This window comes from Lethenteron reissneri, chromosome 62, assembly GCF_015708825.2.
Source record: "Lethenteron reissneri isolate LAM-NWPU_2019-01 chromosome 62, ASM1570882v1, whole genome shotgun sequence".
Taxonomy (NCBI): domain Eukaryota; kingdom Metazoa; phylum Chordata; class Hyperoartia; order Petromyzontiformes; family Petromyzontidae; genus Lethenteron; species Lethenteron reissneri.
The window spans coordinates 4,694,195-4,710,862 of record NC_083840.1 but is presented as its reverse complement, the minus strand read 5'-3'; the positions used below and the strand labels follow the sequence as shown (position 1 = coordinate 4,710,862).

The 16,668-nt window shown below is 48.7% G+C and overlaps 1 protein-coding gene across 1 annotated transcript; it reads right to left on the bottom strand.

The window, feature by feature from the left end:
* Window positions 1-375: 375 nt before the first annotated feature.
* Window positions 376-12,243, bottom strand: LOC133358519 (large ribosomal subunit protein mL39-like). Its single transcript, XM_061576881.1, has 10 exons — window positions 12,074-12,243; window positions 9,217-9,435; window positions 8,463-8,602; window positions 7,440-7,539; window positions 6,489-6,556; window positions 6,072-6,184; window positions 5,200-5,265; window positions 4,301-4,490; window positions 3,878-3,925; window positions 376-2,889 (listed from the first exon to the last, which is right to left on the bottom strand). The coding sequence occupies exons 1-10, from the start codon at window positions 12,105-12,107 to the stop codon at window positions 2,764-2,766; spliced, it is 1,104 nt and encodes a 367-aa protein (XP_061432865.1). The 5' UTR covers window positions 12,108-12,243; the 3' UTR covers window positions 376-2,763.
* Between the last annotated feature and the right edge of the window lie 4,425 nt (window positions 12,244-16,668).

Here is a 16,668-nt window from a genome sequence, read left to right as displayed (position 1 = left end):
TGAAAATTGGCAAAATAAAGTACTTATTCACTTATTCTTAGGTTTTTTTCGGTAAAATCACGTAGGTAAAAAAATTAAAATTAATAAAAATAAAATAAAAATCACGACGTTTCGGAAGCAACACAAGCTTCCGTCTTCAGGTGGAACAGTGACTTTACCGAAAAAAATCTAAGAATATGAATCCTTGCAGTCACGAAAGCTTCAAATCTAGAAATACTTATTCACTCTTTTGGAACACAATTGTATCCGAGTACAAAGGAGAGGCCCACAACCGGTCGAATCATTACTCACCACCGATCTCAGCCCAACAAAATAGTAACATCACACATTTGCGTTCATTTGTAAATAAAGCATTTATTTCAAATGCGTGGCATACACATACACGTGTGTGTGTGTGTGAATGTAATATAGGTGTGTTGCATACACACAAACACATTTGGTTCAAGTTACAGTATGTTTTACCCAAACGTAAAAAAATCTGAATTGGTCAAACATCTCAATGCAGGGGCACCCACCCGAAAATATGAATATTTATTTCTACTGCAGACATCCGATGAACTATAATGCAGCTCTTTTTCAGATGTCCTGCCGGCGGGGCCAGGCTTCCCAGATGTAGAATATCATGATAATTACACTGGTCAACAAAAAAAAAACGATTTTCAGGGTGCCGATTCCAAATCTGATCTCAGATTTGCTCTATCACATCTAAATTTGATGCTATCGGCATACCCCATTTTCATTGATTTTACCCGAAATTAACTCCGTCACTTATGATTGCAAGTTGTTGCGAGTCAGTGACTGCTTTAGTGTTAAAATATGGTGCTGTGTTTTTAGGATAGTGTGTTTATAATATCATTTTATGTAGATATACACATTTAATATTTTTCTTCTGCAGTTTTGATTGAAAATGCAATATTTGATATCTCAAAAACCTGATGTGATAGACACAAACTGATGCCAGATTTGGAATCAGCACCCCAAAATTACCTTACAACCGTTGGAATACCTTATGCCAGAAAAAGTGTGTTGACCAGTGTTATTATCTATTCGCACGCATCAATCATGGCCTATGGCGAAATAACCTGGGGAACTTTCCCCATGAAAGTCAGAACTAAGCAGCTAAGCAGGAGGCGAGCCTGGAGAGTGGTGCTTGTATGGGCCTTGACCAGCGTGAAGTATGGTCAAACAATGGCCACGACCCGCAACGGTGTGCGGAGAGGGGAGGCGCTCATCCCACCAGATTTTAGCGCACCTCCGATTATGACGGTTGGCTGCGTACGGTTGCGAAACAAGTTCAATGTACATGCATCATAAACAACACAGTGATGCCAATATGTTACCGTGCATTCTCTACTCTGGGAGATAATGGCATCCGTTGACGAACGAATTGCTACCGGCGTCATGATGGGATATGAAAACATAGGTCCACTTGGCCATCGTCGTCCCGATCATCCTTTCAGGGGTCATAAACTTAGAGCCACTTAGTGAGAAGTCAAGGCGCAATAATACCCGTCTGTTGTTGTCGTTGTACAGGCCTAAAGGATTTGCGTGGGTAAAAATTCGTTCGAAGTTGACGTAGCGCGAGGAGTGACGACGCAGATTTAATGGCGCCACGGTGGCTAGATGTTAACTCCCTCGCCCGGTGTACAGGAGGTCGCGGGCTCGATCCCACGGTGGCAAGATGTTAGCCACCTCGCCTGGTGTACAGGAGGTCGTGTATTCGATCCCGACTCTGACGCCTGCTGTATATTTGGAGTGGTCGCGAGGATTTTTCTCTGGGTCCTCGGGTTTTCCACTCCACATTTAGAATCAACGTCACACGTTTTAGGGTAATTAGCTGCTATAAATGTCCACGTGATAAGCCACTTCGTTGGCGCTATCATATGTGGCCAGGTCGCTTCTGAAAAAAAGCTACAGAGCTCAGTGGGCCTTACCTGATAAAACAAAAATAGTTACGTGGTTTCCAAACGAGGTTTTTGGATTAGATCGCGTAAACATAAATGTGTCGTTAGACCAGCCACCACCCAACACAGCCAATTAGTAAGATGTGTCACGAACACAAAACATGCCAATTCGTTATGTATACGTGACAAACCTTATTAATTGGCTGCGTTGGGTGGCGGCAGGTTGAACGACACATTTATATTTGCGCGATCTAACACAAAAACTCTATGTTGGATATTTCTCGTAAACTCCTCCTACTACGTGCTACACCGAGTTAAGTGTTTTGTTTACTTAGTTGCAACGCAACAAGAACCTGGCGCCAGGCATAAACCTCGACAAGGCGGAAGTGGGGGGGGGGTACGGAAACTCCGTGGACTAAATCCCCGACTCGGCACTCCTGGGTCCAACGATGGATGGTGGGTGGGGGGACAGAAATTGGGCTCACTGCCCCACACACAAACACACACGCGGTGGGCATTACGAGCAGGAGTTTCGGTGTTTGTTTTATATATACGGAGGAGGAGGGAACAACAGGGGAGGAGGCACAAGGGTGGGGCGGTAGAGCGGTAGAGATCGTCGTCGGGAACAGTCCCGCGTGGACGCCAACTCCCGTCTATCCCCTAAAGGGGGGTGGGAGAGGTGATATCCCAAGCGCCCGTCTCCTCCCTCGCCTCCCCCACCACCCACCCCGACCTCGTCACCCACACGTGCGCAATCTCACGATGAGCTGCTCCGTGGGCGGATTGAAGTGTTTTTTTTATTGGGTCGCGAACTCGTTTTTAAGGGAGATGTGAACCGTCGACTCGGAGCTGCGGGTTCTCATGCAGCAGCAGTCGTCGTGGTGGTCGTGGTGGTCGTGGCAGCAGTCGAGGGCTCCGCAGACGAGGGCTCCGCTGGTGAGGAAGCGACGGCGACTTCTTCAGCTTCCTTCCTGTCCTCCGTCACCTTCGACAGAAATTATTTTTTTAACAAAAAATTTGGGCGCGATATTTTTTTAAAGCGTTGGCATTCGCGCGATAATCTAGATTGAAAACCCGCTTCTTTGAAACTGCTTTTTGCGTTTGGTTTGTGGTCCCTCCCCACCGCACCAGTTGGCTACGTGCAGGATTTCAATCTAGACGATTTAAAAGTGCAGCGTAGCTCCCAGTGGCTTCCGAAACTCGGAAGAGTGGTCCCAGACGGCGCGCAGAAGCGCATCTGAAAACGGCACGCGATGCAGTGACCACCCTCTCTGTTTGATGGGCGAGCCAAAAGCCGTTGCTGCTGCGAGGATGACCGGAGTTCACGGGATCAATTGCCAAAACATCCCAACGTAGCAGCAAAAAAAAAGAGTCTTGCGATTCAGGCTTTCTTTTTGAAAAGGACACAGGCCCCGTTCATTTCCCCCCGTCCTAGCTTCACGTCTCCCTCTCCTAGCGTCCACGCAACTCTCCCCTGCCCCTACCCCCCTCCCTTGCCCCTCCCCCCTCTCTTACCTATATAACCTCTTACCATGGTATCTCTCTCCCACTTCAGCAAAACATTTCTTGCTGTGGTTTTCCCACCTGATGATGATTGCTTGTGTTGTGATCGAAACGTCCTGATTTAATTTAATTTATTTTATTTTATACCTACGTGACTTCACTGAAAGAACCAAAGACTATGGGATCCCTGCAGTCACAAAAACTTCAAATCTAGATTGGTATGTAACGGTTAGCGCACTGCGCTACGAACCCCATTCAATTCCCGGTCAAGGCCAACTTCGGTGGGGGCGTAGTGGCATCCGAAGTTGAATGCGGGAGAGGGAGCCAGAGGAGATAGTTGCATCGCAAGGTCATGAAAGATGGCAACGACGTGGGGGGGCGGGGGGGGGGGGGGGGGCGGGGGCTTCATCCAGCAGTGGATAGACCATGTCTGACGACGACGTTGGTGGAATAGTTATTTTTTGACGTACCAGTTTACGAGACCTTGATACGAGACGGCTCCAGAGAACGTGATGGGTCTGGGAACACAAATTAACACGTGATGTTGATTGTATAAATGTGGAGGAAAAAACCAGAGGACCCCAAGAAAAATCCACACGACTATGGAGAGAGAGAGACACGCACACAAACTCCAAATATACAGCAGCAGGCGTCAGGATCGGGATCAAGCCCATGACCTCCTGTATACCAGGCGAGGTAGTTAATATCTCCTAGCCACCGTGATGATGATGAGAGAGAGACACGCACACAAACTCCAAATATACAGCAGCAGGCGTCAGGATCGGGATCAAGCCCACGACCTCCTGTATACCAGGCGAGGTAGTTAACATCTCCTAGCCACCGTGGCATCCTTATTGGCATGAGCCAGCGTGATCCAGCCAACTGGCACCCACCTTGAGTGGCCAGGGCAGGGAGACTCCCTGGAACCTCCGCAAGCTCCCCGCCGGCGCCACCGCGTCAGGCTGCGGTGCTGCCCCGGCCGCCGGGGGGCTGAGCGCGTGGGCGGCAGTGACGTCGTAGTGGAAGCAGAAGCCGGTGCGCGGGATGTGCGGTCCGTCGCTGACTTCCACAAAGTCTCCGAGCCTGGGAATGATGTAAGGAGGGTAGGTCAGGTGGGTGGGTAGGTAGGGTGGGGTAGGGTGGGTAGGGTGGGGTCAGGTGGGTGGGCTCAGGTGGGTAGGTATGGTGGGGTCAGGTTGGTGGGTAGGGTAGGGTGGAGTCGGTTGGGTAGGGGAGGGTAGGGTGGGATCAGGTGGGTGGGTGGGTAGGGTGGGGTCGGGCGGGCGGGTGGGTAGGGTGGGTGGGTGGGGTCGGGCGGGTGGGTGTGTGAGTGGGGTAGGGTGGGTGGGGTGGGGTAGGGTAGTGTGGGTGGGTAGGGTCAGGTGCGTGGTGTGGGTGGCGTGGGGTGGGGTTGTGTGTGGGTCAGTGTGTGGGTGGGTATTGTGTGTGATGGGCACGGGACAGATTTTTTAACGTACACATCGCTAAGTTTCAAAGAAGACTCAACGGTGCGTACGGATGGAGCACACAACCACCACTCTGCACCTGCACATTTGGTCACATTTGCTCACATATCAATATTCATAATTTACAGTTGTAAGGCACATTTCATCCGGAGATCCTGATGCGTCGTGCATGGAAAGCCAGGAAATAAAACAGAACCGGTGACCTCTGGATCCTCACCGTTACCATAACGCATGTAAGGTTGTGCGTATGTTGAACTTCTTTCGCACCGCACGTAGCCAACCGTGCTCATGGGAGGCGCACGATTATCGTGCGCCGTTGGACGTACTTGTAGAGGGTGACTTTCCGCTCCGCGTTCTTCGAGGCTTTCTCTTCGATCGCAGCCACCTTAGGCCTAGAGACGAAACACGCAGACCGTTCATGCTCCGTCAGAAGCGGGCTACATCACGTGAGGGTGGCACCCCGGTTCAGTCACATGCCACAGTGCCCGGCCTACGTCGGTGCTGCTACTCTCTAATGGCACTTGCCCCAACAAGTCTGTTAAGATAATTGTTTTTTACGCTTTTATCTGCAACAAAACTGACACCTTTTTTTTACAAGGAGTCATGTTTGCATAGACCACAATACCTGCAGTCGGAATGCAAACAAAAAACATAACTCTGATAATGTATGCACTGTCCTTGAAATTGATTGGTCCACACCCAAGACAGCTTTCTTTAGAGTCTAGTCTCACATGGTGTTGGACCAGATGACACCAAAAGGCCAAAAAAAAGGTGTCAGTTTTGTTGCCAGATAAAAGGGTAAAAAAAACAATTATCATATTTTGCTACTGGTAAATGAGGTTCCAATGGTGTTAAAGTCTGTTAAGGGCTATACGGGATGGGGTGGGGGGGGTTCATTGTCTTTATGATGCCGCACCCGCTCTCGCTGAACATGTCGATGGTAACGCTGGTGTTAACTGGGAGTGTGTGTGAGCGGGTAACCATGACACCTCACCCACTGTGTCGATGGTGACACTGGTGTTAACTGGGAGTGTGTGTGAGCGGGTAACCGTGACAACTCACCCGCTGTGTCGATGGTGACGCTGGTGTTAACTGGGAGTGTGTGTGAGCGGGTAACTGTGACAACTCACCCACTGTGTCGATGGTGACGCTGGTGTTAACGGGGAGTGTGTCTGAGCGGGTAACCATGACAACTCACCCGCTCTCGCTGAACATGTCGAGGGCGACGCTGGCGTCAACGGAGAGGCGCTCGAAGGGCAGGTTCTCCTTGAGGAGCAGGTGGACCTCGCGTGTGATGGAGCGAAGATTATCCTGGAACCGCAAAAATTATCATCGTCGTCGTCGCTTTCATCATAATCCTCGTCTTTATCATCATCATCATCACAATTCTAGTCATCATCATTGTCGTTATCATCATCATCATCAACATCATAATCGTCATCATCAAAATCGTCATCTGCGGTCCTTTACATATGAAGGTGTTAACCGCCAATTAGTGACCGTTAATTAATAGGAGTTTCGCTCCACATGTATCTCTTTTGAAAAAGAGCTATACAGCTCAGCGGGCCTTACCTGGCAAAGTAAAAAAAGTAAAAATATATTTGAGGCATCTCACCTCCGTCGGGACCCAGGCGTCGAGTCTGGCGTCGAGCAGAACGTCGTAGCAGAAGGCTCCGGATATGACTGGGAGACAGGACAAGGGCAGTAGGGCACCACGACATCAGCAGGGCAGGGCAGCAGCAGGGCAGCGCAGCAGCAGGGCACCACGGTGGTAGCAGGGCACCAGGGCAGTGGCGGCGGCGGTGTCAGGATGCAGCCGCAAGCAATCGGCGGGCGCAGAAGGGTCAAAAACGCGTCGGTGAAAATTGTCTTTCAATTCGAACGTTGAAGGTGAATTTAATCGACGTTAAAACTTAACATCTCCCCTACGCCTACAACATTGTTATTATTGTTACTACAAAAGATCATCGGCTTCGGGGGTGCCGGATTTTCAAGAACGCCGGATACTCGCTAATCATCATTTTTTTTTATTTATCCCGTAGAAATCCGATCAGCTATAAAGCTCTTTTTCACAGATGTCAAGTATCAGAATCTTTATTTAGACGAAAGGAATCCAGTAGGGGCGAGTCAAAAAGTTACAACACCAAACAATACAAACAACTCATATGATGCTGGATGCAATTACCAGCGAAACGTCGTACTCAAATTGTAAATGTTTTGGTTTCACGCTTCAACACACCAGTGGGCTAAAGCAGTGAACTATTTGTCTTTTGTCAACGTGACACTTTTTTACTGATTGGCCGTGTCGGGTGGTGGAGGGTTACGACACATTTATAAATAACGCGATCTAAACCCAAAAACGTTGATTATGAATAATATTGGTCGCGAAAGCCTACGTGTTAAATACAAACAACGATCGCAGTGCAAGGTATAGGACAAGAAAGCATCCAGCAGAGGACTGAGCGTGGCTATCAGAATTACTGCTGCCATGGCAGTACTTCGAATGACTCAAAAGTTACTGAAAGGAACAGCGCTCACGGCGCTTGGATCTGGAGTGGAACCTCACCTGGAACCTCGGGAGAGCCGATCAGCTCAATGGGGAACTCCTCCTTGAAGGATTTGCTGAGGGCCGAGCCCAGCATGAGGGCACAGGAGCGCCAGTAGGCCTGCGCAGGCACGCAACGGGCCGGGCGAGGGAGCGCGCACGCGACACAGTCAAACACGTGGCCACACAGACAACAGAAAGGCAACGGATAATTCAAAATCGCGGATAATCCAAAAATATAACAATTTTCCATGCACCTCTATGCCAGAAATCACTAACATGGGTATAGGTTGTGTTTATGTTAATAAAATTTAGTTTGTTAGTGAACAACTCGAGATTTGGGTATCGAACTCACAGACTCGGTGGTGGATGACCTATTCGTTTATTTGCATCTTCGAGTAGCAGTTGGCTAGGTACTGTGCGAAAGAAGTTCAACATACATACATGATGGTAATGCCGATGATTTATGATGTTGATTACAGTAATGATTCTGATGGTTATGATAACAGTGTTGATTAACGTGCCGATGATGATGATGATGGTAATGATGATATTGGTTGTCACGATGATGATGGTGACGGCGATGATGGTGACATTTGGAACGAAAATACCAACTGGCGTGCAAAGTTCCATCACGCGAGCCCCGCACGCGTTGCCTTTGTGGCCAGCACCACTTGAAGAGACAAGAGCTGACTGGGTGCGGCGTTAAAAATCACAAAACTGCGCCGTTGCCGCCAGGCAGGAAGCATTCGCCCCTCCGTTGCCCGACTAGCGCGGCGAAGAACGCTCGCACAGTGGCGGACGGATCTCATCGTCTGTGGGCCGTTTGAACTTCTTTTGCACCAACCGTACGTAGCCAACCGTGCTAATTGGAGTTGCGGGAAATCGGAGGTTTGGTAGCGGTGGCGGTCGGACCTCCGATCGCCACCGGAATAGGCGGGGGGGCCGGAGTAGGTTCCACCACCCCGATACTTTCGAACGAAAGGGGAGCGAGCAGGAGGGGGAGGAGTTCTTGGCAGGGGAGCGCGGCAGCATGGGACAGACCTCGTTGACGGGAGTGGCGTCCACGTCTTTGAAGGTGAGGAAGGTGATGGGCCCGCCACGCTCCAGCGGGCGGTACATGTCGTAGAGCTCGCCGTCGATGCTCGCGAGCACGGAGCGCGTCTGGAACCACTCGCTCAGATCTGGAGGGTGCCGGGGGAAGGCGGGCGGGGGGGGGGGAAGGTAGCCGGGGGGAAGGCGTGCGGCAGAGTGTAAGGCAGAGGTCGCAAACGGGTTTTGATTCCTTACCCGTACCCGTACCCGGCCGTACCCGTACCCTACCCGATACCCGACCGGGTATCGGGTAGGGTAGGGTACGGGTACCCGATTGCGACCTCTGGGATGAAGCCATGTTGCAGGCGCGGGTGGGTTGATTCTAGGAACTTGAATTGTGAGAAGAAAAAAGACGTTGGGAAATGAGAGACAAACGGTTACTCATCAGTGACTCACGGCCTACCCGTACCCGGTCGCACCAGGGTCGCAAACGGGTACCCATACCCGGCCGGGTACGGGTAGCCGGGTATCGGGTAGGGTACGGGTATCGGGTACCCAATTGCGACCTCTGGTGTAAGGTCGTGTCGGCCGAGGTCGAGATGCCGCCAGGGCCGAAGCAATCGACGCAAAGGCAACCTCTCGCGCCTCCTATTAGCGCGGTTGGCTACGTCCCGCGCGAGAAAAGTATCACATGCACACACGCGTAGGAGGAACTTAATAGCGTCGAGCGTGCAAGCCACGTGCGGCTCCAATCGATCCTCACGCTGGGCGCAGTTGTAGGGCGTGGAGAGGCCGCGATTCATGACGAGGGTGGCCCCGCGCTGCCCGGGCCCCATGTGCTTCAGCTCCACCTTCTCGATGCGCATCAGCAGCTCCAGCTGCCGCCGCCGCTCGGCCTCGAAGAGCGCCACGCGGCGGGCCGCGGTGGCCACGGAGGCCGCGGCCACGCACGGCGCCGCAGACACGGCCGTGGAGAGCAGCCCTGGGACGGCGACAAGGGACAACATCCGATTAGCACGGTTGGCTACGTCCGGTGCGAGAAAAGTTCAACATACATACACACAACGCTCCCCATAGACTGAGCACTGCACATCGACTCAGCACTGCACACACACAAAGTTCCCCATAGACTCAGCACTGCACCGTAGACTCAACCGTGCACCGTAGACTCAACACGGAACCATAGACTCAACACTGAACCATAGACTCAAACACTGCACCATAGACTCAATACTGAACCATAGACTCATCACTGCACCATAGACTCAACACTGCACCATAGACTCATCACTGCACCATAGACTCAATACTGAACCATAGACTCATCACTGCCCCATAGACTCAACACTGCACATAGACTCAACACTGCACCATAGACTCAACACTGCACCATAGACTCATCACTGCACCATAGACTAATCACTGCACCATAGACTCATCACTGCACCATAGACTCATCACTGCACCATAGACTCGTCACTGCACCATAGACTCATCACTGCACCATAGACTCAACACTGCACCATAGACTCAATACTGAACCATAGACTCATCACTGCACCATAACTCAACACTGACCATAGACTCACACTGCACTGCACCATAGACTCATCACCTGCACATAGACTACACTGCACCATAGACTCATCACTGCACCATAGACTCATCACTGCACCATAGACTCGTCACTGCACCATAGACTCATCACTGCACCATAGACTCAACACTGCACCATAGACTCAATACTGAACCATAGACTCATCACTGCACCATAGGACTCAACATGAACCATAGACTCAACACTTGCACCATAGACTCATCACTGCACCATAGACTCAACACTGCACCATAGACTCAACACTGCACCATAGACTCCAACACTGCACCAAGACTCATCCCTGCACCATAGACTCAACACTGCACCATAGACTAATCACTGCACCATAGACTCATCACTGCACCATAGACTCATCACTGCACCATAGACTCGTCACTGCACCATAGACTCAATCACTGCACCATAGACTCAACACTGCACCATAGACTCAATACTAACCATAGACTCATCACTGCACCATAGACTCAACACTGAACCATAGACTCAACACTGCACCATAGGACTCATCACTGCACCATAGACTCATCACTGCACCATAGACTCAACACTGCACCATAGACTCACACTGCACCATAGACTCGCACTGCACCAAAGACTCATCACTGCACCATAGACTCAACACTGCACCATAGACTCAGCACTGCACCATAGACCTCAACACTGCACCATAGACTCAGCACTGCACATAGACTCAACACTGCACCATAGACTCAGCACTGCACCAAAAACTCAACACTGCACCATAGACTCAGCACTGCACCATAGACTCAACACTGCACCATAGACTCAACACTGCACCATAGACTCAACACTGCACCATAGACTCAACACTGCACCATAGACTTAACACTGCATCATAGACTCAACACTGCACCATAGACTCATCACTGCACCATAGACTCATCACTGCACCATAGACTCAAAACTGCACCATAGACTCAGCACTGCACCAAAGACTCATCACTGCACCATAGACTCAACCACTGAACCATAAGACTCATCACTGCCCATAGACTCAACACTGCACCATAGACTCAACACTGCACCATAGACTCAACACTGCACCATAGACTCATCACTGCACCATAGACTAATCACTGCACCATAGACTCATCACTGCACCATAGACTCATCACTGCACCATAGACTCGTCACTGCACCATAGACTCATCACTGCACCATAGACTCAACACTGCACCATAGACTCAATACTGAACCATAGACTCATCACTGCACCATAGACTCAACACTGAACCATAGACTCAACACTGCACCATAGACTCATCACTGCACCATAGACTCAACACTGCACCATAGACTCAACACTGCACCATAGACTCAACACTGCACCATAGACTCAGCACTGCACCAAAGACTCATCACTGCACCATAGACTCAACACTGCACCATAGACTCAGCACTGCACCATAGACTCAACACTGCACCATAGACTCAGCACTGCACCATAGACTCAACACTGCACCATAGACTCAGCACTGCACCATAGACTCAACACTGCACCATAGACTCAGCACTGCACCATAGACTCAACACTGCACCATAGACTCAACACTGCACCATAGACTCAACACTGCACCATAGACTCAGCACTGCACCAAAGACTCATCACTGCACCATAGACTCAGCACTGCACCATAGACTCAACACTGAACCATAGACTCATCACTGAACCATAGACTCATCACAGTCACGTAGAAGGGAAATAATAAAATAATAAAATAAAACATAATAAAACAATTCTCACGACGTTTCGGCCACAACGCAAGCAGCCGTCCTCAGGTGAAAACCAGGTCTGTCGAGGCGACAGAGTCTGAATGAACGAAACGTCGTGAGAATTATTTTATTGTTTTATTTTTATTATTTTATTATTTCCCTTCTACGTGACTTTACCGAAAGAACCAAGAAGATGAATCGCTGCAGTCACGAAAGCTTTAAATCGAAATTTAATTATTCAATAAAAAATATATGATATAAAACTCACGTTTGGTGACGATGCGAGGAATCGCCGAGGCCATGGCGAGGCGGAGCGATGTGGAATTTAAGCGAAATAAAAACTAAACCCTACACAAAATAAAGACTTTTAAAGTTTAAAATGTTACCAAGTGACAGCCCAAGACTCGACACATGTGAGGACAGTGCGCGCACTGTACCAAGGTCACTACGGCGGCCGCGGCGGTCGAAAATAAAAAAAACGCGTTTTAAAAATAGTTTACGATTTTATGTACAGTATAATTTGTTTTTGTATTCTTGCTTCTTTTGGTAAGTCACGTAGAAAAATAAGAATAAAATAAAATATATAAATAATAAGCTGAAATAATAAACGCAAAAAGCACAATACAAAATAAAATAGTACAAATAAAATAAAATAAATCAATTGAAAATAATAAAAACAATAAACCCACGACGTTTCGATCGCAACACAAACAGTCTTCATCAGGCGGAGAGAAAAATATAATTTGTGTTTTTAATTCACGTTTTACAAATGCAATGTACACATTGTACACGGTGTATACAGCCACCCACCCACTCACTCATCCAGCCACTCACCCACTCGCCCAGCCACCCACTCACTCACCACTCACTCACCCAGCCACCCACTCACTCACCACTCACTCACCCAGCCACCCACCCACTCACTCACCAAGCCACTCACCCAGCCACCCACTCACTCAGCCACCCAACCACTCACTCACTCATCCAGCCACTCACTCACCCAGCCACCCACTCACTCACCACTCACTCACCCAGCCACCCACTCACTCACCCAGCCACTCACCCACTCGCCCAGCCACCCACTCACTCACCACTCACTCACCCAGCCAGCCACCCACTCACTCACCAAGCCACTCACCCAGCCACCCCACTCACTCATCCAGCCACTCACTCGCCCACCCAGCCACCCACTCACCCAGCCACTCACTAACTCACCTAGCCACTCATCCATTCGCCCAGCCACCCACTCACTCACCCAGCCACCCACTCACCCACCTAGCCACTCACCCACTCGCCCAGCCACCCACTCACTCACCCAGCCACCCACTCACCCAGCCACCCACTCACCCACCCACTCACTAAGCCACCCACTCACCAAACCACCCACTGACTCACCCACCCACCAGGGCCATATTATCCAGTAGGTCACAGGAGGCACTGTGCCTAGGGGCCAAAGAAAACTGAAAGGGCCTACGAAAACAAATTGACCCATGTTTTGTTTGTTTGTATGTATGATTAAAACAATTTAACCAAGATATCTTCTTGAATAAATATTTTTATATAGCAAGGATAGGCACAGTTGTGATACGTTACAGTGTCATGTCGATCTTTTTCTTTTCACAAGGTGAGAGAAATTAACACCGGAGATGAAATTCGCGAGATTTTTCATTGCAAAAATTAGCAAACAACATCTTCAAATTGTGTTTTTTTTTTCTCACAATGTCAGCAGTGCAAGGGAAGACAATCGGCGTTGTCCTACGGTTGATCGGAGACAGTGCTAACTGTAGAAAGTTATCACTGAAGGCCTACGAAACAGATGTCCCTAGGGCCGACACGAGCCTTAATCAGGGCCCTGCCCCACTGCTGCCCACCAAATAAAGTGCTTGGTAGACTTCAGCTCGTTCAAAATGCCGCTGCTCGAACGCTTTACGCAAACACCATCTCATACCTGTCAACCCCTTATCAGTGCCCTACCTTATTACACACCAATTCAGACCTTATTACACACCCCGTGCCCGTATAAATATCAACGTCCATCCTACAAAATCCCATCACAAACGGCTATACGCTGTAAGGACCTGAAAACTGAATTACCCTGTACAAGAATACGGGGTAAACCGTATAGGTTGACAAGTATGACACACCCACCCACCCACTCACACACTCACTCAACCACTCACCCACTCACTCACCCATACACACACACATCCACACACTCACTCAACCACTCACCCACACCCACCCACTCACTCACCCACACACTCACACACCCACTCCACCTGTTATGCCTCACGGCAGGAGTTTTGTGTATGTACACAGGAATTTCCTGTTTTTGATGCTGGTTTTGGTCACGTGACCAGGAAGTTGCGAATTAAGATTCCCGCTTAACCACGTGGGCGTCGGCCATTACGCACATAATTCAAGATGGCGGCACACATCGTGTCCCAGTGAAGCCAGCCGTAGTTGGCCGTCGTGGGACTTTGAGAAGCATTGTCTGTAAGTTTGTTTATGTTCTTATAATATTGGCAATGCTGTTGTAATGTTGGAATGACCGTTATAGTGATGTAAATGCCTTTATGGTGCTGTTAAGTTGTTGTGGTAAATACGAGGCCTAGTTAGCAATGAAGCCTGCAACTTTCCTTATTGTGGATGTTACTTGTGATTTAGTAGGTCGAGTCAGACTTGTGCCCAGGTGGCTATGTGCGATCCTGAGAGCAAAGATGACGAAGTATCTCATCCACAGTTTAGTGTTATGTGCAATGCACGATGTGCCTTTATGCAACGCAGCGGCTTGTGCTCTTGTGTAGTTGTTCAGTGGTAGTGTGGGGGCCTGGTCCATCCAGTGTCTATTGCTGGGAAACATGTTATCTGGGACAATGTTCTGGTACTGTGGTGTTCATTGTGTTGGTGTTTCTGGGTTATAACAGATGCTGTATCTGTGTTTTCTCACCAGTTTTACCTCGTTAAACTCAATAAATGACGTTTGGAGTCGGACGTTCATCCTGTCTCCAAGGGTTTATTGAACGCGAGGTTAACTACTCAGCTAGCGGTGCAACGTTGCGCACAGCGAGGCCGAGACACTACCACTCACCCACACCACCCACCCACTCACTCACCCACACACTCACACACCCACACACTCACACACCCACACACTCACCCCTTATCAGTGCCCTACCTTATTACAGACCAAATCAGACCTTATTGGTCACCCCGTGCCCCTATAGATCTCAACGTGTATCCGATACACTACACTATACACTAGTATTAACTACACTATACACTACACTACTACATACCTGTCCACTCAACGTTCATCCTACAAAGTCCCATCACAAGGGAGAAACACAAATAGACAAAATAAATTTTGCCCGTTTTGAATCGACTACACGCTGATTGGACCTAAAAAGATATTTCCCTGTACAAGAAGAAGGTAAAGCGTATGGGTTGACGGCTATGCCATTTATTGAGCACATCACACCCACTCTATTGTCCCGTGCATTGGCTCCCAATCAAATATCGAATTGATAATAAGGTTCCTGCTATTGGCTTACAAGGTTGTCACAATGGGTTACTTAACAGGAACTGATCACACTTATATACCACCACCAATGAGGTCCTTAAGATAGGGCTGGATTAAGGTCCTTGTAGGTTCTAGGCACTTCTGTTTCGTAGGCCTTCAGTAATAACATTCATTGTACTGGTACTGCCCATGTTACAACCGCCGCTGTCACTCGATTGTCTCACGCGTAGACGTCGTTACTGCTGATACGTTCATTGTTTTTTTAGTCTGTGCCCTCATTCGATGGGATGGCGCTGTGTGCCGCAGACAAGCAGATTTAATTTGAAATTATTGAATAAAAATAAGGCAAGCTTAAAAATCTAAGCGGAAATTTCTTAAACTTTTTTTTACAATGATTATCATATGGGATGACGCAGCTTTAAAAGGATGCCGTTCATTTTCATCGATAACAAATTCAGTGTTTTCACAGGACGACCACGTGGTGAGCGCCATGTTGTTTTACTTTCATTTAAGCTTAGAGATTTGTTCGACTGTTATTTTAGGTGCAATATGCCTCGCTTACACTGAGTCAATGACTTGTTACCACTGCAAAGAAATTGCAACGAGCAGCCATGTAAATATATTGATTCAAGAAGATATCTTGGTTACATTTTATTTTATCATACAACCAAAAAAACATGGGTCCATTTTTTTAGTAGGTCTTAAGCACCGTGCCGACTGTGGCCTATTGGATATAAATACAGCCCTGCCTTGAGGTCTTCCGATCTCCCTCTTCTTAGTATTCCGAGGTCAAGGCTCTGTTCCCTGGGGGCGATCGCGCTTTTGCCAGTGTAGCTCCAAGACTATGGAACGCGTTGGCCTCTGGCAATAAGACAACGAGAATATTTAGAGCTATTTCAAGCAAGCCCTGAAAATTCACCTCTTTACGCTGGCTGGCTCTGACTAATTTCTTCCTTTCCATACACGGTGGCACATTGGGATCCTTGGATGAAACGCAAATATAAATTATTATTATAAACATACGCTTTGGTTCTTTCAGTAAAGTCACGTAGGTATAAAATAAATCACGACGTTTCGGGCGCAACACAAGTGCCCGTCACGTGTGTCGCGCCCGAAACGTCGTGATTTAATTTAAGTTATACCTACGTGACTTTACCGAAATAACCAAAGAGTATGGATCCCTGCAGTCACGAAAACTTCCAATCTAGATATTATAAAGACAAAGATCCCCCCGTATAACCTGTAATAGGCTGTTGGGATAAGTGCCGTTAGCAAGTGGCACCGCTCCCCCCGCACACAAACAACTGTTAATCACATAAATCGATTTTAAAAAAGTGAAC

What these genes read in the sequence shown, in the direction of transcription:
- LOC133358519 (XM_061576881.1), bottom strand. Translation starts at nt 12,107, where the DNA reads ATGGCCTCGGCGATTCCTCGCATCGTCACCAAAC. An exon ending in TCCTCGCATCGTCACCAAAC is followed by an intron (nt 9,436 to 12,073) that starts GTGAGTTTTATA and finishes TCGCCGTCCCAG; the next exon opens with GGCTGCTCTCCACGGCCGTG. An exon ending in CCCTGCCCTGGCCACTCAAG is followed by an intron (nt 3,926 to 4,300) that starts GTGGGTGCCAGT and finishes TTGTGTTCCCAG; the next exon opens with ACCCATCACGTTCTCTGGAG.